This window comes from Netta rufina (genome assembly GCF_964035555.1).
Source record: "Netta rufina genome assembly, chromosome: 2".
Classification (NCBI taxonomy): Eukaryota; Metazoa; Chordata; class Aves; order Anseriformes; family Anatidae; genus Netta; species Netta rufina.
In genome coordinates this window covers 24864881-24892594 of record NC_140124.1, presented here as the reverse complement: position 1 = coordinate 24892594, position 27714 = coordinate 24864881, and the positions used below count along the sequence as shown (strand labels likewise).

General features: G+C 37.9%; 1 protein-coding gene across 1 annotated transcript in view; it reads left to right on the top strand.

The window, feature by feature from the left end:
• CDK6 (cyclin dependent kinase 6) overlaps positions 1–27714 on the top strand; it is a gene marked incomplete at its 3' end in the record, with an annotated part of 127310 nt that overhangs the window by 50187 nt on the left and 49409 nt on the right. The window contains exon 4 of the mRNA XM_084281537.1: positions 4908–5075. Coding sequence (XP_084137663.1) covers positions 4908–5075 — 168 coding nt within the window. The remainder of the gene's footprint in view (positions 1–4907; positions 5076–27714) is intronic.

Genomic DNA, 27714 nt, shown 5'->3' with positions numbered 1-27714 from the left:
CCCGGCGTGGCAGAGGGTCTCAGCAAAGCCCTGGGGGGAGGCCACTGGAGCTGGCTGTGTGCAGCATGAGGCAGCCCCTGGCCTCTCCTCACAGAGGCCACCCCCTGCTACTTTGTCACTTGCACCCAAAACAATTACACACTTTTCGTTTCCTTTGAGTAGGTACTTGAATTATTTGGTCAACAGCCATGCCATCATCTTCTTTTGGTTTAGACAGACAGAACAAGGGCATCTCATGCAATTTAAAACAAAAGGTACTTAAACTGAGAGCTGTCAGCTGTAAATTCTTACGCGTTAGAGCCTTTTTTCAGCAAGGAACCCACAAAGAGAGTTAATATGTAGCAAGTTAAACCTTCCCAGCTTAAAAAAGCTGCAAATCCAAAAAGTGATGAAGATCCAACCCAGCAAAAAGGCTAACAGCTTCTAAAAGCCAGTTTTCCGAAGGACACAGTCTGCTCCAGACTTAGGGGTTTATTTTCTTTTTTACCCCACACCAGTGCTCCAGATCCATAGTTGCCTCTGTACCTTTCACTGTGTGCTGTAGGCCAAACAGCATTTTGGGTGCTGCAGGTTGTGTGTTATAGTTTGTCTGTGAGAGTTTCCTTACTACTCTCTGTTGTATATTTGGCCTAATAATGAACAGAGATAAAAACTATTTTGTTGTGTGAGTTACCTAGAGACTCAGTCTGGCCTTGGACAACAAGTTAACATTGGCAAGTGACACATGTCATTACCTGGACGTCAAGGTGCTGTGATTCTTTTCAGAGTGGTGTTTTGGAAACCAGTGGGTTGGAAGGGACTTATGGATCAGAAGACGCAGACAGCATAAGATCAAGAGAAAACAAGGAGGGGACAAAATCTGTAGGAAATCAAGCCTTCCTGCTCCTCCAGCCCATGAGTCAGGAGAGGAAAGCTGTGAAGCCCACCTCTGGCAGAAACAGCAGCAGCAACTAACTGCTCAGCCTAACCCATGCCTGTCCCCATCCTCACTAGCACCAGGAGCTGACTGTGACTGTAAATACACATATTTCTCTGTGTTATTGGGACATGATATAATATGGCACTACTTGCAAAATTCATCATAATTTAGTCCTAATATTCAATACATATCAGACCAAGGAATGGCATCACCAATGTCATGTGTGGTGGAACATGCAAAAGACACTGTATTTCCATTATAAATTTTGCTTCTGTTTGCATTATGAAGTTTTTACAAAATTGAAGCTACATTTTTCCTTTAAGTAAAGTGTATTTGTTCATTGCATCCCAAAATATCTCAGTTTTCAACTGAGTTACAGATAAATGTTTTAGGTTTGTTCATAGACTGCATTGAAAATGCAGCCTGAAATGGCAAAAAACATTTTAAGGCCATGATTATCTGAAAGCAATCACAGTGGAATAATATATGTATCTTCAACTCGGGCAACAGCCATTGGAGGGTTTGTGATATTCTAATTATGGTAGAAATCTCTAATCTGAAATAACAGAAACTGTTCTGTGTCTATTTGCAAATGTACATTATCCAAAGAATATCTGACAGAAGTTAGAGCATGACTCAATAGAGCTGCGTCCTCAAATCTGCTAAAGAATGAATATTCTTGTTTGTCAAGTAGAATTATAATTTTTCAATTAGCATTTGACATATGATTTGAACTGCAATTCCAAAGTATGGTATCCCTAGGTACCAGAGAAAGTTTTTCAGACATTCAGCAGAAGACATTCAACACACTAGTCCTTGATTCATGTGAAGACTTTCTTGTTGTTTCTAGATTTTGGTAATTGGGATAATGCTGGATATCACCAATAAAAAATGGATGTGTTTCCAAAGTGGAATTATCCTGATTTATTTAGGTAGTGATATGTCCTGTGCATGTTTACAGCCATTATCCAATAGGCTAGCAAAGGTCAGCATATTGTGAATGTGTGTGTAGTTACAGTATCAAAAAAAAACACATAGCCAAGACTGAGTTAGATATTTCTTGCAGGTAGTTTGCTAAGAGTATGAAGTAATTTCCAAACCTGAGGCCTAAACAGATTCTAGACGAAGCTCAAGGACAGCACAAAGTTAACGATTCATTATGGATAAAAAAGTTTTTCCCTTTTGTTCATACTTTGTTAATACTCTTTTTAATAAATAATTTATGCAAACAAATATCAAATTCTGAACTGCAAAATTTGATATTACGCTTTTAAAGCACATAATAATTAGACCTTCTTGTGTGATTTGTTTTTCTGCTCTTAGACAGATGAGAATTTAATAACAGGAGAATAATGAATCGCAAATAGCAAATGGTCTTTTTACACCAAAATGCCTTTCTTTGCACATGTGAATCTTTGGGCTGTTCCTCTATGATAGTTGTGAAATGAAATTTGTTCCTGTGTATAATATTGAGTAACAAGGGATATCAAAAGAGTATAATCAACTATCCAGAATGAATAATAGAGGATAGCTTATATGAACTAAATCTGAATTTCGCAGAAGAGGAAATACAGCATTTTTTTCCCCAGTTTTCATTCTTCATTTTTATGCCTTCTTAATTTCAACTTTCCCAATCCACTTTTCTGCTGCACATCCCCTTTGGTGTGTGTAAACAGAGCTTCAATAAATGATATTCATCTTTCAAGTCCTGTGGGAGAAGAGAAAGAGATATGAGTTTCCATTTTCAAATATTTTATTTTTTTTCCACATGCCTGGATGAAGACTCTGAATTTAGAAACTGAAGACATTGCTTGCAACTTGCAACTAGCAGAGCAGAACTGCATCCAGTGAGTTTGAGGAGGAAATATGAAACAGCATGAGTCGCAGGAAAAAAAAAATCTTGATATGTTTGTTAACTGCAGGAATGAGTTTACATTCTTGACAAATGAATAATATGAAGAAATGTCACAAAAAAAGGGACTTGCCAGGGTCTAATGACTAATCCTTAAGTTCTTTTTTTTTTTTTTTTTTTTTTTTTTCTGGTAATATGTCTACCTAGAATAAAATAATTAGACACGAATTCATTATGTACATACTTAAGATAACCACATGCTTAAATATCCTTAGCATGTTCGGTACCTCTTCAAGACTGATCCAAAGACTGTGGGATTTAATTAAAATTAAAATTAAAATATAACAGTATGACCCAATATAACATGTATTAATTCTACTGATGCCTGAAACTAGTGTCCTAGCTCTAGCTAGTCCTAGCTCTTCCACATATTTCTGAATTGTAAAGGGAAATCATGAACATGAGAGGATTCAATATCTTTTGTGTATTTGTTTTAGAGAAGCAAACGCTATTATGCTAGTTATCAAAATTATCAGATCTCTGTTTTATCTGGGGAAGCCAAGGGAGCTAAAGGCATCAGACAGCAGGAAATGTAGAGCTCAGTTTACCACCATCCTTCAGAGGTGATTATAATTAATTAAATGTTTTTACAGGTTCCATAGTTTCATGGTACTATCTCCATCATCTGGATCTTCAAATCAAAACTCATCTCTTTATCAACAGGCCACTGTTATAATGTTTGTCTGAAAGAGTTGTAGGCTGTATATAGAAATGGTTATGTTTTATCAGAGGTCAGATAAGAGCTTTTAGCTTTAATATTTATCCATTTTATAACACTTTCTGTAGAGATGATCAGGAGACATTACATTAAAGTAATAATTTTGTATTAAATTATATAGCAATGTCATAGTGTATCTTAAAAATAAATCCAGCTAAAGAAATATTAGGAAGTTGAGCATTCTGAGTTCTTTTTAAATCCATTTGCAGATAGCATTCCTTTTAATAGTGTGCTTTGAGTATTTTTTTGAAAAAATGTCAAGGTTTTTTCTGTTCCTATGATATGGTCATTAGAGGAGTCCATAGAAAGAATAAAAGTGCTGACTTCGGTTCACCTTTCTTCCCTTTTCTCATGTTTCATGCCATCCACCTCTTCAAAATCATTTTGACTGCTAATAACAGGATTGGCAGACAGCCTACTGCACGGCTTATGGAAAGCACATATGTCACCAGTAAACACAGGACTGAGTTTTACAAACTCAAGTCAAGTGCACAAGGAAAATAAACATTTTCTATATCCCTTTTGATTTTTTAGTTCTTGCAACATCCCCTTGTAACTGTCTGGTTTGCAAATACAATTTTCAAGTTGACGGTATCCTTCTAATTTGGAATTCTGGGGATTTCTAGCTTTGAGTCTGTTGGTTCATTCCTTTCCCATTACTAAGATTAATTTGAAATCATGAGTACAGATTAAATGGTTCCTTCAGCTGTGGAAATGTAATAAAAAATTGCATCACTGTAACACAATAGAAAGCCAAATGAGAATGGTTACTTATGATTATTACACTGATTTACTGCTAAACTTTGATCCAAAGGTAATTTCTGTCCTTTTCAGTATATTCTATAGAACAGGTTTTATCAAGTGAACTTTTTCCCCTTTGTAACATTAAATTCTGACAAAACTGTCATTTAATTAGCTTTTCGGTTTGAAACGGATCCTGTGCCTATTGAAGTGATTGATAAGATTTCACTTCACTGGGGCAGGACAAAGCAGACATTTGTCAGATGTAAAAACCGTAAGCTGCAATGTATTTTTCTTACTAGGACAGCATTCTTTCAAAGTTGTCCTGGGTTTTACAGACATGCTTTTGCTATTTAAGTGCGTTGACCAGCCTTTATACTTTTATCAATGAACCTCAACTAATTCAACTAGAAACAATACATTAACTCGATAAGTACACCTGTTCAAGTCAACTGGTTCTAGCAACATCCTGTGTGTTTTATATTAATAGGTGGTTTTATCTTCTGTGTACATATTCAGGTCAATACTTACTTAAATTAGTTTTGCAGATTATGGCAGGGAGTTTACTTGTTTGCCTTGTCTTGATAATTGCATATTGATTTCTTACTTATATTTAGGATATGATGCTTCAGCTGTTTCGGGGACTGGATTTTCTGCATTCACATCGTGTGGTGCATCGGGACCTGAAACCCCAAAATATCCTTGTAACCAGCAGCGGGCAGATAAAGTTAGCTGACTTTGGCCTTGCACGAATCTACAGTTTTCAGATGGCTCTTACCTCAGTGGTAAGTTTCTGGAGGCTTTTGTTTTTCTTTTAATGCAGCAGTATGCCTTAGTCCCTGTGGTCCTGTATTATAACTCTGCTTCTAAAACCATCTCTTCTAAGTTGCTTGAGTCTGTAAAAACTATTGCTTTCCAACCTGGACTGACGTTGTTGTGGTTACTTTGTAAAAGTAATCGATTACTGATTACTAGTTCTAAATTAAACCATGACTGATTACTGAAGGATAGGTATGCACTAGTTTTCTGAAACCCCTAGTTCTCTGGGTCTTGCTTCTGTTGTGATGTTGGCTGGTTTTGCACATTAAAAACAGAGGGTGAAAAGTTATCTGTTTTATTTGCTGATGCTCAGGTAGTCTTGCCTGAAAAAATATACAGATACTTTTGAAAATGCCACACTGTCATGCCTCTGATTTTCCATCTCTGTGATTATGGATTCAGTGCTTGGTCCCATATGTCAGCAATTGGTTCCAAATAGAACTGTGCCTGGAGACCGCTCAACTGGACCTGGCAGCCAAAATCACAGCTATTCCCCAAGCCAGCTGTTAAAGAGCACCTCCAGTATCTCTAGGCCACCTGACACCGTTGCCTCTCTCCCAGGAGCTCTCCAGGTTGTCCTTGGCTCAGACCAGAGCTCGGTCCCAGAAGGTCTGGCCCTCTCCTGCATTAGCTGGTAGGAAAGCTCAGCCAGCTCCTTACTTTTTGACACCATTTCCACACTTACTGGCCCTGCCTCCGGAACCAGCTGCTGTGAGCTTGGCACAGTACATCTGAGGTGTATTGAAGAGTAACGATGCCACACACATGTTGGATGTCATTTGGTTTTGTTACTTGGTCATTATTATTTTTCTTTCAATTTTCTGTTCTGAGTATCAAAACTGCCATGGCAGTATCACTTACGCTAAAGACAGGAAAGGAAATACTGCTGAGAAAGGAAACTGAAAGGAGTGCACTTTGCATTTTACATTGTACCATAGCAATTAGCCTGGCTCACATTGGTAAAAACCAATCCGTTGTTATTATTAGTTACTGTAAGAGTCTCATCACTGGTCTGTGAACTAACAATGACATCCTGGGTTCTGGCTTCAGCAGGACCAAAGGAAGGAAGCAACAGAAAACAGTATCAACATCTTGCTAAACATAGGAAAGTATTCTCTTCACACAAAGCATATGTAAACGTGTGTTTTAGGGTTGGGTTTTTTCATTGCCTGTAGGATGTAGCCTAATCCAAAGCTGAAAGAATCTCTCAGCTGAGGTCAGTGAAGATTGATTATGTTGTAACTCAAAACAGACCTTTGAGGAAAAGGAGAGAAGAGTTCTTCCTGAATTGCTGTAATTTTTCATTTCCTGGTAGTCAGTCAGAAGCAGTAACAGCTTCAATGATTATTTCTATTGATCCATAAAATTCTTTAATCTAAAACTTTGGAGTTCTCTAAGGCTGCCAGCAGGGTGTTTTGGAATAGGTCTGCAAAAGATGATGAAAAAGCATCTACAAAACTGTGGAGACATTTGTCTATGACCATGTAGCCTGCATAGGGTCAAAGGTGTGTCAAAAGACCCAGAAATACAGTGCTGATACATACTGATATATTTACTAAGGCGAAACCAGACTAAGGCCAGCTTGGATGAGAACATTGCTAGAATTTCTCTGTGAAAGATGCACATATATTCAAGTACCTAACACTTGGGAGCTAGAAATGGTGTTTCAAAACCCATTCACTAGCACCCTTAGCGTTGCTGCAACCAAGAGTTCTTCAGGCTGAGGTCGTCCACATGCAAGTTAGCACTGTGTTACCACAATCATGCAGTTGTAATTGCAGCTGTGCTAGAGAGTATTAAAATTGTTCAGCCACCAAGGCCAAATAAAGTGTATGGATGTAGGCCTGGATAATGGCTTTCACACTTAGAACTTACTCTACTATTATTTTCTTATTTAAAAATAAAGGCTATGAGCAAAATCAGAGTGCCAATACAATTTTCATGTTGACAGCAGGCCTAAGAAAAATAATGTCTTTTTAAGTTTAAAATGTATTATTTTTGAATGCCTAGTGTTTAACACCTTCAAAACCAACTGTTGTATATGTGCGTAGTAACCAAAGGGGACCCCTACTTGCAATGTGATAATGTAGTGTGGTTTGAAATGTCAGTCTTCATTGCTCTTACAGAACAAGTAGTGGTTAGAAACTTACTAAATGTGTAGTAGCTGACCCAGTTAGGCCATGAGTTTTCCTTTTCTGAATGCAACTTTTATCTTTGGCTAGCTGCTTTGGTGTGCTGTTTTTTTTTTGTTTTTTTTTTCTTGCTTGCTTTCTTTCCTTTTTCCTCCATTAAAATGCAATACAGTTTTTTTTTTTTTAATAATAATAATAAAAAAGTCTTCTGTTTTTGAAACATAAAGAAAAAGATATTCTTGACTTTATTGTTTCGCAAATGAAATCCAAATTGGAGCTCCTTGCCAGACAGTGGGTATACTTCAGCAGGATCAGATTTGTTTTGAAGTGTTTACAGGAAAAATGTTGCCTTATAAAAGAGAGCACATATCTAAACATATGTCAATTAATAAAAACTCCTAGCTTGCACGGATTTTCTTTGGAGTTTTATTGAAATACGATACTGCAGACAGCCCAATGAGAAGAGGCACATTGCATGTGCTATCACTGTGATCAATAGAAGGGTTCTGCAGCATTTCCTTCACAAGAGAAGCTTACTGCAAGATAAACTACAAGAAACATCTTTTGAAGTATCAGATCATTCCCAAGATGCATCCTCATTCTTTGCTCACAAAGAAACTCTTCAGATGAGACAAAAAGAGTTTGCCATGAAAGTAATCCAGTAAAAACTGATCCAACCCTGGTACTCTGGGTGCTGCAAGTGGTAACTTCAAAGCAGTCTCCCTCTGACAGCCAGTTATTTCTACAATACTGCAGAATCCTTCTGGCCGACCAGTCATCTGGTCGTGCTGCTCTCATTTAAAGAGACCTCTTGATACTTCCTTCAGTGAATGAATAAAAGATTCAAACTAATGTTACACATGCTTGGGGGGGCAGGGTGGAGATCACTGCTCCCAGCTGTGGTCAGACTGAGAACTGATACAGGTCTGAAATAACAGCTTCTAGAGAAAGAATGAGGTCGGGGTGGGGGGAGGCTCAGAGGGTGGATAATAGAGCATGCTTTCGGTTTCATCCAAAGTTAGGCTCCTTTTCAAGTACTGGTCTTGGCCCTTGGGGAAATTTTGAATAGGCTTTGTGATAACAGAGAAGCTTCACAGGAAAGAAGAAGTGGATTGATGTGACTGAAATGTTAGAGTTTGATAGCAAAAGTTAATGAACTACCACTTTTTTTACTGGTCCCGAAAAATGGATGCTTGATTTTAACTTTCTCTCAACAAAGTAACAAGTGGCCGTCTTGAAAATTTGAAGTTACATCATGAAAGAGAAATAAACCATTTCTCTATTCTGTGTTGACTTCTAACTGCCTTAAAGAAAGGAAATGAAGCTGACTTGAGGCGCAGCAGAATGCGGAGATAAGTGCACGCAGTCATGATCACAGCATCTAGGTGGAGCTGAAGATGTCCAGCCTTGAAATCGTGATGTGCCTTAAAGGACCTGAGTGAAACTGGCAAAATGTTAGTAACACGTTCATAATACTTTCTTTGAAAACATGTGTGCTTTACCTTAGATGGCAGCAATACTGATGTTTTTTTCCCATGAAATGCAAACAAAATTTCTTTATGTCTTCCTTTTAAAAAAACAACAACTTGTTTTCAGATTTACTGAACATCAGAAGGGAATCACATCGCTTTTTCTGCTGATGTCCTAAACTGTTGAATACTAAGCTCAGCTAAATTGATAATTAAAAAGAGAAAACACAAAAAATCCCGCAGTTACTGTCAGTGAATAATTTTAGATTACGCTAGCATTTTATTTGAGTGTTTCTTCAGGATAAAAACTTTCCATCCATTTCCTGGCAGTCACTTCTGCACAAATGGTTTACATGTCACATCATGCAGGAACTTGGATTTCATTTTGTTGGTATAGTAGCAAGGGAGCATAAAATAATTTTCACTAACTGGGCTTACTTTGTAAAAATAAATGTATAAATTAGTTACAGCAACAAAAACAACAACAAAAAGATAGAAAAAAAGCTCTTCCAAAGAGGAATGAGTGCTTTCCTGGTTTCTGCCCACTGTGGCGTTGTAAGATACTAATAAATGCCACCTGTTAGTAAATAATGTGAATGTAAACTCTCATCTGAGCTAATACGATAGTTAAGAGCTTGAAAACAGCACAGAGAAGTTTCTTTTGCTTTGGATCTTTTTTTTTCTTTTTTTTTTTTTTTTTCAGCTACCTTTTTATGGTGCTATGCTTCCCAAAACCCAAATATTTATGTGTATGTAATACAGCCTGCATAGTCCATTCATCTGCTGGCTACATTCCAGCAAACCTGAAGTCTGTTTCAATACAACTTTAACCTAAGTTGCATTAGGTTAATGCCTTCATTGGGCCTGATTCAGCAATCTCCTTAAAGCTCACAGGTAGCATCAAACATAGGAGTAGACCTATGGGAATTAATTAAGCACCTGCTTCTGGTAAATCAGAGGCAAAATCTGGGATGTATTAAAGAGTGCCCTAATGGAATCAGTACAGTGACACTAGGCTTCATCTCATACAGAATTTGATAAGAATATAAGTCTGCCTCCCTCAGACAGGTGGAATTGACTCTGTTTTGGTATGCACTGGGCCTTCACTGGTATGAGGAAGCACATCACCTTAGATCTGAGCCCCAGTCTTAAGTTCTTTCCTCATGGCGCATTTCTCCAGTCTACCCAAATGTCCCTGAAAAGGAAAATGAGTCACAGCCAGCCAGCCAGAGGATCAAAATATGTGTTGTTGAGCTTGTGAGTGCTGCTGAAAGGTTGTGGTTATTTAGGAATGCAATACGATTAAATTGGTTGGTTTATTTAAGGAAAATCTGTCTTCCCTACTAATACAGAGCACTGCATAGAATGTCCATGTATCTGGCTTTGTGAAGAAATGAGTGGATTTCCCTGATATTTTAACATCTGGATAACTGAAGGAAGCTTTATTGCATCTTCCCAAACACCCTATAGGAAAGTTATTTCCATCACATAAAATGAGTCATTTATCTCTGGAGCCATCTTAAGAATGAAAATCATTATCGGCACATTGACAATGAAGTCTGCAGCTGACTGAAAAAAATTCAGTATATACTTACATTGACTTCAGATCAGATGTTCACTAAGAGAGTTCGGATTTATATGAAAATAACAATGAACAAACAGATTGCTTAATGTAACGATATTATCAAAGGCAAATATAGAAATATAGGTGGACAAAGGTAGGAAATTAGAATAGAACTTGCTTTTGTTCAATGGAATAATGATAATATAGGATCATTTTGAAAACTTACTAGTCTCGCTTGTCTAGAAGAGCGCTCATAGTGAGACAGGATTTATGGTAAGGCTGTTATTTTTAGAAACACATCCTAGAGATACTATTCTAAGGATGCCATTTCACAGTCAGCATAAAGAGATGTAACATTTCTACAGCTGCAGAAAGGATAGTCCTGCTTTTGGCCATATGCTTCCATCCCTTCCCTTGCATCTGCCTTTGTGGTCATGCACTTGCAGTGTGACTGAAAATGAGCCCCATAAACAGGGGTTACTCATTTTCAGTTGGATTAGTGGATGCAAATCACTGCACGGCCACGTGAGTGAAAGCACTGACACAGGGCAGTGTGAGCAGAAGGATGGGGTCATCCACTCCATAGATACCACAGTCTTAGATTTGTTGGAGTCAGTTATGAAACCACATCTGAAGTCTTCATCTGAGGACTCGAATAACTAAACTAACTCAAAGGCGGAAATGTTTTTCAAAACCTCACAATTCACGCTGACTTACTCTGTTTTGAAGATGTTAGATGAACCAGTTACTGGTTCATTTAAGGCTCTTATGGTAACTGACTCTAAGAAAACTTCTAAGGGTATCTCTGAAGCATTTTTTACCCTCAGGTGCCAAGGCCTGAGTTCAGGGCTCTGTGCTCTTCCTCCACAGCTGATGCCACAGCTCACCCTTGAGACCTGCTAGGAATGCAGAGAATGCAACCCTCTGCTCTGATTCAGGCCCAGGTTTATCATGAACCATAAAAAGCCTATCTTTTAATCTTTCAAAGAAAGTAAATTATTTTACAGTAAACAAGTAAATTGGCTCCACATGAGAATGTCTCCTGTGCCAAAAAGCTTTTCAGAGCTGCAACATTAGAATACATCTCATGCGATTACAGAGTTTGTCCACACTGAGCTGAGCACGTTTTGCAGCCCAGCAGCTGCACCACTGCAACCTTGCAGAATAAATCTTTCTTGTGATGGTGGGAAAAAAAAATAAAATAAATAAAAGAAGAAATGGTAGAATTCCTAGCACAATTCATATTAGAACAAAGGAGGTTTCTGCTGGGCTGCTGGAGTAAAGGTTTATTGTGCTCATTATCAAAGGATAGTGTCCAACAGAGGATGCTTAGGAAGGAGAGTAAGAGTAAGTAACCAGCTTCCAGCAATCAGGAATGTAGCAATTTCCCATTCTGGAGATTCACTCTCAATTGTGGTCTTTAATAATTGCTAAAGTACCCATCTTCTGTGATTTCATCTAGTTCATTTTTGAACGACTTATATTATTGGCTGTAGTTAACATATACAGAAAGAAAAGCTCTTTGTTTTTCATCTGATGCCTGATAATTTTGGGGTTCCTCTTAATTCTGCTTTTGTGAGGCATTCCCTTGCTACCTTTGAGTAAAATTTGGCATTGTTTTATATCAGTGCAGTTCCCTTAGTGCAAGAAAAAAAAAAAAAAAAAGTACTCAGTGTGAATAGGCCTTCATATGTTGATGCGAAGATAAAATGAAATGCTTTTTTCTTGTCTTGTCTCTTTATTTTCTTTTCTCTTTTTCTTTTTTTTTTTTTTTTTTTCACTTAACAAGATTCCATAGATATTGTTAGTAACACAGTGCCGACTTAAAGTATGTAATTTCTGCGGAGAAGGACCTGGGAATCCTGGAGGACAGCAGGCTGACCACAAGTCAGCAATGTGCCCTTGTGGCCAAGAAGGCCACCGGGATCCTGGGCTGCATTCAGAAGAGTGTTGCCAGCAGGTCAAGGGAGGTGATCTTCCCCTCTGCTCAGCCCTGGTGAGGCCACACCTGGAGTCTTGTGTCCAGTTCTGGGCTCCCCAGTACAAGAGGGATATGGAGCTACTGGAACAAATACAGAGGGGGGCTACGAAGATGATTAGAGGACTAGAGCACCTGTCGTACGAGGACAGGCTGAGAACTGGGCCTGTTTAGCCTGGAAAAGAGATCTTACCAATGTGTATAAATATCTTCAGGAAGGGTGTCAAGAGGACGGGGTCAGACTCTTTTCAGTGGAGTCTAGCAACAGGACAGGAGGCAACGGGCAGAAACCAAAACACAGGAATTTCTGGCTGAATATGAGGGAGCACTTCTTTACTGTGAGGGTGACAGAGCACAGGAGCAGGTTGCCTAGAGAGGCTGTGGAGTCTCCTTCTCTGGAGATACTCAAAACCAGCCTGGATGCCATCCCATGGAACATGCACTAGGTGATCCTGCTTGGCAGTGGTTGGACCAGATGGCCTCCAGAGGTCCCTTCCAACCTCAGCCATTCTGTGATTCTCTATATTATAAAAGAGCATTCTGCTATTGTCGGACTTCACTTCTATCTTCTGTTTTCAGATACAAAAATATGTGGTGCATTTCCCCCACCCAGTGATTTACATCTTCTTTGTACTATTTTTCTGTTGATTTAAGCGGGTCTGTTTTTACATCTACTCCCAGAGATAATTGAGTGGGTTGGATTGTAAAAACAATTTGATTGTTTGACAAGGTCTCTCCCTGTGTATTTACAAAACTGTTCCCACATAATTTCAAACCATCCTGAAACACTAAAACACAGCCTCAGGTTATGCTCTTATCAGAGCACACAGGGTTAGCAGGCATGGGCCTGTCGGATACTTGAATGTGAGATGGCTGAAGGAAGAGGAGCAGAGAAAATAGCACACTCCCCTTCGAACGTGTGCTATTCCAGAGTGAAGGCAGGCATCTGTGCACTGCTGATGGAAATGCTCCTAGGGCTTTACATACAATAAAAATGAGTTGCTGACATGTTTTTCAGGGAAATATTCATAAATTTTCTCTGCACACTGCCCAAAGTCCTGCTGTAGGAGTTGTTTCTAATTGAAAATTCCCTTGCACAGGTACACCAGAGGAAATTTCCCTTAGCCTATCAGTACTTAGTACTTGTCCAGTGTCACTGGTGTGGAATTCTAGAGCTCAAAATCAGAAGAAACATGAAATCATACAGTCTTTTTCTGAGTCAGGCAAGATTGTTCTCTGTTATGTCATTTCTAATGTTTTGCCCATGTTAACTTTAAATGTGCCAAGAAATAGGGATTCCATCACTTCCCATGGGAGCCTGTTCCAAAACCTCTATATAATCACTCTCAGAAAGTTTCCTTGATGTCCAGCCTTCCATTTCCCATTCTTAATTTAACTCCATTATATTCTTTGTTATTGTATGCTGAATGGTAGCAGATGTCCAAGGCCTTGTATTTGGCTTCCTGCATTAGAGAAATCAATTACATATTGCTGCATACATTATTCCCCACAAAAAGTGAAAAGATAACTCACTTGCTAAACTGTATAATAGCCCTAGCTTATCCAGATTTCAGTAGAGTATAGGGCATCAGTTAATTAATCTGAATTTCTCTAGACTTACTGTCTTTTAGAATCAAGTGGATAAACGAAGAGGAAAATATGTTACACTAAAAGAATTGCAAGCTAGAAAGTGAGCTAACCTGCTAACTGAAGGTGGTCAGCTTTGGGGATTTAACAATAGCTTAGTAAGGAGCAACAAGGATCACAGGCAGCCTGTGAGTCACTGGTCTGGTGCATGAAAAGAGTAAATGGAAATTTAGACTGTTAGATGTAGTGTGCTTTATTACAGATGAGAAAATACTGATGCTACAACACAAATTACTTGAACAGACCTCATCAAGAATACTGTGTGCTGTTTGTTTTCTCTGTGCCTCAGAGAAATGATATGGGACAAGTACAGGCACAGGGAAGGATGGATTGCTGTCTACTGACCAAGAAAGGGGAAACTGTTTTCTGTGAGACAAGAAGAAAACACTGCTTTAATTTAATAAATTATTTATGACAGTAAATACAATTGGTATCTAAAATGTCAGTAAGGAGACAGAGAGGGAGAACATGAGTAAAAGAACAAAGTTGGTATACGAACTAGTTAGTGTGAAGTAGCATTAAATTAATATAGTCAGGAAGTTAGGAAACAAGTAGTGAGATTCTGAAGTACCCCACAGTAGGACCAGCACAGGCAAGTAATTTAACTTATTCTGAGACAGAGTTTATTGAATTTCTGTTGTTCTTGATGACTGATTCTCTGTATTTGTCCCTTCAAGACATTATGTGCATTATATAGTCAAATTTAACAGAGATACCCTTTGTGAGCTCCACCCTGAATGGAAACAGCTTTAAGCAGGTCAGATGGATTGGCTTAAATGTTAGGGTGAAATCATTTTGCAAAGATAAAAATGGTGAGCAACTTAGCTGTATTGTGATGAGCTAGAATAAATCATGTTCTATTTCATAGAACATAACAAAAGGGGGCTACCATCAAAATAAAGCCTAGCATGAGAGTGCGAAGAATTAAAATGAGATATAAATCAGAGAGACACTTCACCAAAGAAGTGAAAAAGCGACCTGGAAGTTTCCCAAGTTGGGGTGAAAGATGATCTGAAGGCAAAAATGGAATCTTTGTCAGGACAGCAAGTTGAGAAAGTCCAGATGGATTGGGAAGTCTGGTTGCAACATTCCCCATCTGGAAAAGGAATGGATCTGGCAAGACATATCTATGAATGACAACCAACCTGACTGCTAAAAACCTGATCAGAAAAGCCTGGATAAAAGCAGGATGCCAGAAAAGCTTGGATGAACTTGGAACTGGCTGACAGAAATAACCTGCAACAAGGACTTGAACTGAAAAATCATCATGTGAAAGTAAGCAGAAACAGGCTACTGTGGAAGTAAAGTGAACACCTGGATGTGAAAATGAACCAGACAGGAGACACTGTATGTCGTTTTTTTTACTTAGTGTGCATCCTGCAAACTTACATTTTCCCAGCTCAAGTAATACAAATGCCTACTGAATGAAAAGCAGTGGGAGCTGACCTTAGCATTGTGCCCTGTATGGTGCAATGGTGAGAAAAAGGCACAGAAAGGAACATTTCTGGTAGCCTTTCTAGGTAGCCCAGCTCTGATGGTGCTTCAGAATTCATATTTGGCCTCAGCTATCTGCTATCAAGCCATGATATACAAGTAAAGGACAGGTGTTGACCTGAGTGGGTTTGAATACTACCAAGAGCTAGAGAGAGGAAGAAGAGAGGGAGACCTGAAGACATTTGCATTCTTCTGACACAGAGACATGGAGACTGACAGGATACATTAGCCGTGATGGAAAATTGCAATCAAAGAAGCCAAAATACATGATGGGGATCTGTGAGATTTACCATGAACCTTGAATATTTCCCTTCTGAAAGGAATCAGATGATGCAGCTGCCACAGAAACTGCTTGTCTGAAACTCTAGAAGAAGAGTTCTATGTTTAATAGGCAGAATGAAATAGGAAATAGTGATCCAATAAATTGCATTTGGATGCAATATATATGCAATTTCAGTTCCTCCGGACTGAAAGTGAGACCTTGCAGGTGCACACAGCAGCTTCAGTTTTTGTCTAAGTCAGACAGATGAACAGCAGTAGTAGAAACTGGGCTATTAATATGTATAACTTGCTCTACAAAAAGTGTAGAAAGGCCATAAATTAGTTACTAGATGAGACATGCTAAAAAGTAGGAGATTTGAAAATAAAAAATCTAATTGTTCTCAAGTGCACACAGAAGTTATCCATTGCAAAACGGGAAAAAATAATTTTGAAAACAGAGCGGGTAGAATTCCAGTGCAAGACAGAACAGCTAAAGCAGTGGGTGAGCTCATTATTGCTTTGGATTTTGCCGTCTCTATTTCCTGTAGTGAATTCAAGGCAAAGTTGTTCTACATAGACAGTCTATGGAAATAGCCTTCAAACTCATGATTAACATGGAAGAAGTGATTTGTGGACAATTGGTTTGCAGTCAGCAAGTTGTTCAGCTCTCCAGGGCAACTATGGAATGACACAGATGTCTTAAAGTAGCTTTCCAGTTAGGAAAATCAAAAAGAATGACTGCATACTGTTTGAAGACACAGTACATATGTGATGTTAAAATTCAGATTGATCTGAAATAGGGTCATTTGCTGAGCCTGAGTGACAAATATCGGAATATAAAAAGACAAACAAGCAAACAAACAAAATCTAACTAGCCTTACAAAACATGAGCAGTGAATCTAGGGCTCATAGGTATAGGAGAAAAAATCACGTGCAATAAAAGCAAACATGCAAATTTGTGTTGATTTTGTTCTGAGGTCATGCTGTAGATTTAAAAGAGGAATAACAAGAGTAGGAACTTTTTGCTTAGGAAGCAGAAGAGTTTTGTTTTGTTTTGTTTTGTTTTGTTTGTTTGTTTTGATTTAGCACAGATATAAGTTGCACCATGAGGGCTCCATGTGAGAATGTAACCATGGAAAACTGCCATCTGAATAGCTACCTTATTGTTGATCAAGAAGAAGAAATAATTTTTGGAGCAATGTATAGACAGAGATGTGCCTTCAGCTAGCTCTTGGTCTTTACCCTTAGCTCTGGTTCAGAAAAAAAGTGATAGTACATATTTAATATGGCTATTAACATCTAAAATTAATATCCTTACTTAAAAGTATTATTGTTACACCTTATTACACCTCTAATGTTGTTTTCCACCTTGGTTGTTAGCAGTAGATCACGTTGAGCAGATCCAAAGGGCAGGCGTTTGAGCCAGTTCAGAGCAAGAGGTCTTTGGCTGAGACAAATCGAGTGTCTAGTGGAAAAATCAGTCCATGGTATTTCTTTCTTCTATGCTGCACTAGTTCATCTGCTGTGCTTAAGGTAAATGACCTCTTTTTGAAAGCAACTCAACATTTTTAACAGTCTTATTTTTAGCACAAATGATCTGAAAATACTTATATTCTATTCTCCAGAACAGGAGGAAAAATGCCTAGTGGATAGTGAGTTGCTTCCAGAGGAGCTCTTTTACCTTGCACACACAATCTGTGAATGTGGAGTTTTCCAGTAATTACAAGAAACTTGATGCTGTACAGATGTGTCAGCTCCACAGCCACTGTCACATGTATGCAGCACTCTGTTCCTGTTACGGAAAATTTATTCATTGATCAACATTGGAAGATGGTTTTAGGTGAAAAGCGCTGTCAGTGGACAAAAGACCATGACTTCTTCATTTTCTTTGAAGGAAATGGCTCTTCCAAGTTCTTCTTCTTTTGTCTGTCCATGTTTCAAACCCTGTTTGGCTCATATTGAGCACAAATTCCAAAGCTTAAAGTGCTGTGGCAATATTGACACAGAAACACCATAGTCTTAGAAGACAATGGTCTAGTAGTATAGAAAGAACTTAGCATACCACTCAAAAAAAAAAAAAAAACACAACACCCACCATTTAGAAGTGCTTAAAGGTCTGCAGTATTTTCACTGTCATTTGTATGAGAGAAATTTAGAAGATAGGACAGGCTGTGTGCTTTTGGTGAAGTTGTGAGCACAGTATTGGCTGGACCCATGAGGAATTCATTTTCAAAGAAACATGCATCCTCAGAAGATTTTCATTTTCTTCTTTTGTACAGTTTACAGAAAGACAAATGTGTATGGGTTATCTACTGAGACAGCTGCAATGATCCCCTGTTTTCTTACAAGCTTCCCAGAGGAGAGGATAGTGATATGCAAATTGAAAAGGCATTTGGCAGGTGGGATTTTCTGTCACCTTTGAGTAACAAACACAATGATGGTAGCAGATGGTAGTACTCTGGAAGTTAAAGCTTAGATAAAGAACCAAAAATCTGTGGGGAGATGCACTGGGTGTTATCTATAAGTATCAGTGAAAGGAAGGGGCAACTGTGCTTCCAAAACCGTTGTGCATATTGAGATGGGTAAATCCCTGCTCAAACTACACAAAAAAAAAACTGCTCTGTGGAAGGCATAGAGAAAATGGAAAGCAAGTGCAAGATGTGCCATGGTTGTATGGGAAAGAAGTTTCTTCCCTTAAAAAAGATAGATCCAACTTGCTACAATATTACTGGGAATAACAGTGAAGCACATGGCTTCATCAGCACGGACTCAGGCCATCATACTGCATAGATCTGCAGGGATCATGATACTCCTAACAGGAATCAGAGAGACTTGGAGTACATGGTTGATGCAGAAACTGTCCTAGTTGGGAAGAGATCACAAGAGATCACATCTTTCTGAGGAAAAATTGATGATCATCTGTCATAAGTTACAAATTCACAATGGCTTAAAGCGTTTGCAAAAGTTTTCAAAAAAGGGGGCTTGATACTGTCCCAGAGGGCTAGAAGAAATTAGAGGGTAAAAATCAATACTGAATAAATTCAGAGTTTAATACTGTCAAGTGCTGACCAGAAAAAAATGGAGTGGTGATTAGGAAATGTCCACCAATGTCCAGGCAATCCCCTCTAAGCACCTAGCAGGTATGTATACATGCTGCCAAAAGAAAGCTGAAAGAAGCAGTAGTGATGCATTCCTCAGGATAAAACTATCAAAGTGTGTCCCTGCGTCCCTCAGACAATTTTTTGCTTTTAAATCAAGAACCATTTCTTGGGTGTCTCAGAGGAATAGCTGAAAGAAAATTGGACAAAGAAAGAAAAACTATAAGGGGATTTGGATGGCTGCGTGAATATCTCCTGATGTAGAAATTCTGTAAGTGGGATTTATCTGATCAAATGTAGTTGTCTACCTCTAAGCTAGTCCATGGGACCTCATGGTAAACAAAGGAGATCTAATCAGTAAAATCAGTAAAATGAAGTGTGAGTTTTCTCAGCTTAAAGAAGACATTAAGCATAGGTCAGATGAATCAGTCTCTAAAAGTACCTACTTCTTTCCATTGACTGTCAAGAGTGACCAGCTGAGATGTGAACATCTACATTGTAGTCAGATCTGAAGTCAGATGAGATGAATCCAGCCCAAGTTGGGCCTGATACTGTTGCTGTCTGGGCTTTTAGCTTTCTGTTTGGGATGAGTCATAAGGAACATCACTTATCAAGAATTCCATCAAGATATGGGCAGAGCTGAGACAGTTCCCAGTGAAATGAAGTCTAACTGAAGCATAAAAGCAGAGGTATGTTTTGGATAAATCTGTAAAAGCAATTAAACACTTTTCTTGAATATATAGCTGAAATAATAAGAACCACCACCCAAAATACAAAACATATGCAAGGCCAGTTAGGAATCTAAGTTATGTGGGTGAGCAGGTTTGACAGAACTCTAAGTGGAAGTGCAGAAGAGCCAGTGGTGAGATGTCTGTGAGAGAGAGAAGCAATGGGAAGAACTGCAGAAGTACATACACATGTCACACACAGATATCAGTACAAATATATACAGCAAAATGGTGAGAAAGCTGAGACCTTCTCACTGGAGTATTTGGAATAAGACCTAGAGGAAAACTATATCCTGATGTTTTATTTGTTCAGGGACACAGGATTTTTACACCTTTTATAAAGCAAAACAAAGAAATACATGACTTCCATCATCACTTCTTGTCAGTTTGCTCCTCCTCCCCTAGCCTCTAAGAAATGTAATATGGGAGTCCCCTGTACTAATTCAATTTTCAGGCAGAAGAGGCTATAAACTAGCGCAGTCTAAGGATGTTCCATCTTCAAAAAACATAGAAAGTTTTTTCTTCCGTGTTGTATATTGTTATACATTGTTATATACATAGAAGAAAGATTTTGAGTGTGAGAAAATACAAGACCTAAGTCTGTGGGAGTCTTACTAACCCCAAAAGTAAGCTTGAAAATGAAAGCTATCAGGAGCTGCCAACATATATCTTCGGGGCTACCATAAAGCAGTTAGGACTTTACAGAGTGGTATGAACTTCTTGTAATACCACTTAGGGTGATAGTTTTCAGAGAGTAGTAAAGTAATGTTTTTGAACCTGCTTGGAATACCAGTAACACTGAGATACAAACTAAGTGCTAGTTTGTATTAACACTAATTCTACTGACTGGCTGTATGGAAAAGGCAAAGTAGCTGTTTAGTTCACTCTGGCATAAAGCCTGGCACTTTTTAGGGGACGGTGATAAAAATTTTTAGCATTCTTACAGGGTTCACTGCAAAGTATAGAAAACAAGTAGTTTGTTCACAAAATGCTAAGACCATTCTTCATTAAAAAGAAAAATGGTTGTTCCACCATTTATTTTCAAATGCTTTCTATTGGACGGTGTGACCGAGTTCTTCAAGGGCAAAAAAAGGAGCAGGGCATAGATTTCATGCTAGAATTTAAAGAGTCATGTTAAAGGTTTTGAAATTTCAGTGAAAAAGTAGATAGGAGAACCTGTGAATATTTTTTAATTTGGGGGGCTACTTTTTAATGTGTTTCATTTGAATCAAAGTATAATCAAACACATTTTTCCTTATTATTCTGTATTTTTAACCTGCTTCAGTGTGAGTACTTGAATAAATTTGTTCTAATATTCACTAAGGGCAATAAATATTTTGTCTCATGTTCATTAAAGGCAGTTCAGTTTTGGCTACCTTACTGATATTACTGATCACTGCAAAGAAGATGCTTCCATCACTGGTACTGTAATTGCAATGACAGTATGACTCAGAAAAAGATTTAGCTGATGCTCTTCAACCCTGCTTTATTTGGAAATAGATTTGTCACATTTTTCTTATATGTTCTATCTCATGTTGCATTTGAAAGGACAGAACCAATCAAGTCATTCTTAGAATGAGGAAAATTGCTAGCAAATTTGAAAATCATTGTGTGCAGTTTAATATGCTGGGTTGATCTGGACACCATATTACATTAAGAAAAAATATATATCAAAACATGCTCTGTATAACATCTAAACTGAGAGGATCAGAAGTAGATATGTATCTTCTTAATGCAATAGTATTTTCCTTAATTTTGTTTACATATTTATATTCTGGCTCCATAAAATGAAAAACAGCCTGGAAACATAGCTTAAAAATTAGGAATGCGCTCCTAAGCTATGTTTTCTTACGGCTATTGCAGTGCATCATATTGGCCATGTACTACAGCTTTTATGAATCAGCATGGCCTCAGTGGCCTAAGCCAAATTATAAGGTGAATAAAAGGAAATGTCTTTAAATCAATGATGATTATTTTGCATTTGCTCTATTTTTATTTTCTATTTGAATGTTTTACTTGCCCTTTTGTTTCTCTTTCACTGTCTGATGCTGGTCACTTTTTAAAGAGACACTAATGCTTTGAAATGAATGGAACTATTTAAGTTCATAAAGACACAGCTGGCACTGTGTAGATTCAGTGCTACTAAGTTATGGATAGATTTAAGTGATTTGTGACACTAAAGACATCCTGCACCTTATGTAATTTAAACACCAGAAGAATTAAATAAGGAGGGGCCTGTGCATGGTATCAGTTCGTGTGGGAAAATATGCTTCAGTGACCTACTGGCACTGGTTTTGGAATGTGGCATTTAAAAGTACCTTTTACAGTGGGAAAGAATTTGGTCAAGAATAAACAGTCTGACCTTGTTAAATGGACCAAAGTCTGTGCATAACCTAGTTCCAGAAAACTAGTTTTAACCAGTTTGTGGGGAAAAAAATAAATCTGTCTATAAAAAATGTAACTAAATTTTCTAGAGACAAAATGATGTAGATGGAACAGAGACTAAAAGATTGTCGTTGAACTATGGACTTTTCTGGTTTGTGCGAAGTTGGCTATGAACTTAAAATATGGTTTGAAATGTAATTTCAGAGGGCGTTAAAAGCAGACAGTGTCATACACTGCACCCAGATGAATTCAAGATGTGTATAGAACTAGTCAATGATATTTGACATATATCAAATCCACTTACAGATTATGATCAATATCTGAAAATGTAAAAACCATGAATTTGCAGTAAAACTGAATTTATAGTACAAGCTAAGCTTTATACATGAAGCCTGTTATCTGCAGGCAGTCACTTGACTAGCAAAGATCCCTTTGATACAAAATAAAGACAACAAAAATGCAGAGCAAGAAAATTACTTCATTTCGATTTTAGCTTCAAATTTTGCTGAAGGTGAACTGACACACTGCTGTTGAACCTCCAGGGTATGATATCCTCGCTTCAATGCAGTCAATGGAAAACATCCCTTTAATTTCACTGTAGCCAGGTTCTCATTCCAGGTTTTCATATTCTATTTGAAAAATATAGGTACTTTCTCTGAACAAGTACTCAAGCTGCTTTGGACAAGTAGAGTATACAGAGAGCAGTAATGACCTACGGAAATTGTATTTGATGTAAGAGACTGTCCAGCTTAGGGGATTTTATGACAGAGTTCCCACAGGTACTTTGCAGAATGCAGACCCCTTTTCTTTTTCTAGTGTTAGTGCAACGGTGTCAAAATAACAAATTAAACTTTTCAAGGCCTTGCAGGTGATTCATTTTCAATGCATGAGTGAATGAAAAATCCTACAATAGTGTAAGAATATGAAGAAGCATTGAAAGGCATTGTGAAATAATACTTCAAGTACATCATTTAAAAATTATAGTAGCCAGGTGAGGTCCATTAACCCAACAATCAATGCTACATAAAAACAAAAAACGTATCCATAACTGCGTTTTTTCAGCAAAACTACTGAAATAGTAATATTAAATTAATTTATTATCAAATTAAATTTAAGCTAGACGGTGAAAAGTACAACAGATTAAAAAGTAACATTAGATAAAACACTTGAAATATAGAAAAAAGAATGTTTGTGTCAGGTAAATACAGGTTAAAAATTAGAAAGTGCGCACATTATGTTTTGACAAGTTTGGATAAAGACTATGTATTAAGCCAGAAAAGAAGAAAGCCTCTCTCAATGTAAACACTTTTCAGATTTTTATAGTCAATGTAAACATCTTCTGAACTTAGCCTGAGTTTCCTGAATTCTGTCTCGCTCTACTTTGTGTTTGCAACATCAGCTATATATTTACCCTGCGGAGAGCTCTGGAGGCCCTAAAAGGGGTGGAGTTCCCACCCCGCTGTGAGGAGGCTCTGTGCGGATTCTGTGTACAGTCGCCTTTGACACATCGACTGTTGCACTGCTCCCCTGTCAAACCGTCTGGTCCCCTAGCTAAAAATGCGACTCAGACCCTGCTAACTCTGAAGCTCACATTTATCCCCTTCTGCAGCCTTTGGACATTACCACGAACTCACAGAAAATCAACAACAAAACCTTCAGCTGTTCTCAGAACGTGCAAGCGATGATACTTTTTTTTCCAAAACTTTGTTGTTTTTTTTTTCCTTACTCCATCTGTATATGTTCTCATTTCCATTATTTTCAGAGTAGAATGTGCCATCCAGATCTGTCCAATAGCTTCAGCCCTCACCTTTTTAAAGGGATTTTTTTATCAAGAGTGGATTCACCAGGAAGGGAAAGTGTGCATATACCAGGTTGTCTGATTTACATTAGGTTCTTTATGTGAATAACGCAATAGACAATAGCTGTAATTAAGCCCAGAAGTCTGAAAAGACAACATGATATGGGACAGACAATCATTTATCTGTTGGATCTAATATTTTATTCTGAAGATTCCCTACGCGTCCTTTCACGTGTGTGACCCATTTGGAGCTGTGAGCACAAACCTCTCGATAATTCCTGGTGAGACACATGCTAAAATAGAGAAGGGAAGCCCTTTCATCCTGATGGAGCATTCATTTCAGGACTAAAATATCCTGCTCCGAACATTGCTTTGAGGATTTCACAGAACTAATCTGTCTGTGTAAGCACATTGTCCAACTGAGGAGCTCAATAGAACTGTTATATCCTGCACGCTTTCACTGCAGTCTTCAGGAAATTCTCCTTTGCATGGCTTATATGTGTGTATATATATGGAGTTGGGACAGTATTGACACTGCAAAGGATTCCCACATTTGGCCAGGCGAACTGAAGATAGTGGGCTGTAAAGATGATGGATGTTATAGGACTATCCTATCAGGTGAAGCTCATTTAGTGAAAAGATGGATTTATGTTTTGACATCAGGAACGAACTTGCCTACAGCTAAGCTTTTGCTGTCATAATACCTTCAGCAGAGATGATTCACTTTTAAGACCCCCTTGTCATGGACTAGAACATCACTGTGTTAAGGGCAAATTTCAATAAAGATCTAGGTTTTTTTCATAGCCTTTTTTGAAGACATTTATAGTATTACATATTTATGGCCAAACATTAAATATTTCTACTGCCATGATAAATTCCTAGTTAATACATTAATTCTTCTTATTAGTTCACAAAATGCTTCTAATCAAGGGTTTTGATTCTATCTCTTGTTCCTCAGAGGAAAGGAGATTTCTGGAACATCTTATGTGCATGTTACTCTCCTGAGACATTTGTAAGAATCCATGTGCAGTTATGCATATGGCTCTTCATTCTCAGGGTGTTATCCTTACAGGAATTCAATTTAAATACATGTAAATTAAATTACAGAGTTTTTACATTAGCATTCAAGCTGATTTGGTCAGGGAGAGAAAAAGGGAAAAGAGTTTAGAATTGTAGGAGGAGCTTGACCTCTGTTGCATTGTAAGTGACTTGTCATAAGCATGCTGTAATAATTTTTAAAATTACACTATTCTGTCTACCATGAAGCCCATCCTATCTCTTAGCATTTTGCTTAGTGCACCTCCTAACATCCTTATTTCCTGCAAATACTGTATGTTGGCACATTCATAGCATTATGTGTAGTGTAAATAGAGGGATCTAGGAGGAAAGGAAGCAAAAAGAAAGTGAGGAGGCATAAGACAGGGCCAGTCAGTGCTTCAACAGGGAAAATGAGGCCAAACAAATACAATGACAAGGACTTTTTTGTTGTTGTTTTGTTTTGTTTTGTGGTTGTTGTGTTATGTTGTTTTTTTTTTGTTTGTTTTTTGTTTTTGTTTTTTTTCCTATTATTATTATTTCGTGTTGCTTTGGGCCAAGGAGTGTTTGAGTTCACTTTTATTTCCAATTGCTGCTTTGCCTTCTGGACAGAAGATGCTACTTTTTTATAAGCAAACAGTTTAATTTGTCACATAGCTGAAATTCTTTCCTAGTGAATATGTGAAATATTATACCCCGAATTTGCAATTAATGTGACAAATGACATCGGTTTTGTTCTATTCTTTGCTAAAGGTGCTTCACAGACAGAATCATTCCAACTCAATTATGTACTATTTTAAAACTAATTAAAAGACATTTCAGAAACTTTTTAAGTCCTGCCTTCATCTCAACTTGCTTCATTATCTTTGTGCCCATGTGGCCACAAAAAGAAAATCTTGTTGGTATTTTTCATTCCTATGATGGGTTGATGCACGAACTAAGCAAAACCACTAATATCTATGTTGATCACTTGCAGACTTGACATGGCAGTTATACCTATTTAATAATAGAAAAATGAGTGAACTTCAGTAACATTTGTTCAGTTGCCATGGAAACCATAGGATACTAGACTGCCTTTGGACCCCCATCCTTTGATATGCCAAGTGGTTTCTGTGAGTTTTTAATGTCCTCATCAGCTCTTGAACCTGCAATCAAAATCAGGCAACAAGAACTTAAATCCTGTGACTTGAAGACACGCAACTTCTCTCTTAGTTTCATCTACTTGAATTACCACCTATTCCAATGGGATTCCTTTGAATGGGCTGTGGCAATGAAGATATAAACATGGAAATGTAGGCCCCAGCTCAGTGTGCTGAAATTAACTCTTATGGTGGGACCTTACCGTCGGCATCAACAGATGCTTTCCTTAGCAATCAAATGTACTTTTTGGGTTGTGGGAGGCAAACTTTTCTATCATGTTAACAAGTTCAGCATTAGTCTAACCTCAGCTGAAAAAACGGCACTGTTTTTTAAGAAAAGAGCAGATTTGGCAAATCTAAGCCCGCACAGCCAAAATCCCATATGACACAGTATTTTGAGTCATAAGGTGACCTTAGTATGAAAGGCAGCTTCAATTAGATGTCTATTGTGTTTTCAAATATAGAAGAATGGCTTTGTGTTCAATGGATTACCCCACTGATTAAGACAAGGAAGCAGATGCTGCAAGGGCATATAGCTGGAAAGAATTTCATTACTCCATTTTTTTATAATTAAGAATATATTCAATGTATCAGAGCAATTGATACGTAAAACCCACACAAGTATTATGATCACGAGAATTTCCCAAAATTCATAGGTACCAGTACCTATGCATAATGAAACTCCCAGCACCTTCCATGTCCCAAAAAACAAGCAGAAAGGATGGGGGAGGGAGGAGAATCATGAAGGAAAGTCTTTTTATTTTCTTCTTTTCACGTGAAGGTTTATAATTAAAGGGGAAAGTAAATTAATTACATGAATATTAAAAGGTTACTCTTCTATTCTAACATTTGGTCACAAGTTGTCTAATGAAAAGGAATGCAGGCTGGAGGGCTGCCATGCCTTTGCTTCTTTCTGCAGAGGGCCACAGGCTGAAGCAGTGATTGTGCGTGACAGATTCTGGGAACAATGAGCCTGCGCACAGATCATCCAGATGGAGCATGCTTTTCTAAATTACACCAACAACAGGGTGGCCCACAGGCAAACAAAATAGTTAAACAATACATAATAAAGTTTTTATTTGGTATTTCCTGTGAGCCTCTGCCAGTTGCCAGGGAGTGTACTGTATTTTTCTTTTGCTGTATTAATTGTTGACCACAACTGGCAAAGACCCAGACTAGCAGGGACAGATAAGGGGGGGAAAATGGCATCTGGACACTAAAGCCTCAAGTGTACTGGGAAAAAAAGCACAAAAAATTACAGCATATATCTGGAATTTTCCAACTAACGATGTGCGGATGTGGTAGCGCTAGGGAAAAAGAGCCAAACTGAGCCTGCTTTGTTCACTAAGAGAGGCCCCCCTGTAACATTCCTTTTAGCTGTGCATATTTTGGCTTCAGTTGTGCAGTTTTAACTATATACTGTGTATGGAGCAGTTCAGTTGTTGCTGCATGAATCTAATGATTTTGTTACAAGAAATAAAATGCTCTCAATGCGTATGCATTTTTGTTGTTGTGATATGTTTAAATAGAGGCTGTGTTTTAAATGTTAAATTATAGGTGTTGAGTTTTCAGAGGGAAGAGGGAGAAAAATTCATTAAGTATAAGCCATCACTGCAACAGCTGCAAGGAGGAGACCCTCAGTAGCAGTGAATGCTGCCTTTTAAAACTCATCAATGAAATCAGTACTTACAGTTATCTGGTTTAGGGAAAAGCCCACAATATAGCATTAACACTTGGATAAAAACAGGAGGTTGCATAAACATGCTAGTTTGATACTGTTTTTCTATTTTCTTTGTCATTATAAACAGTTAAGGTATTGGCATCCTTCTAAGGAAGTTTTATACTTCTGATTCACTATACACAGTATAGTAAGTGAT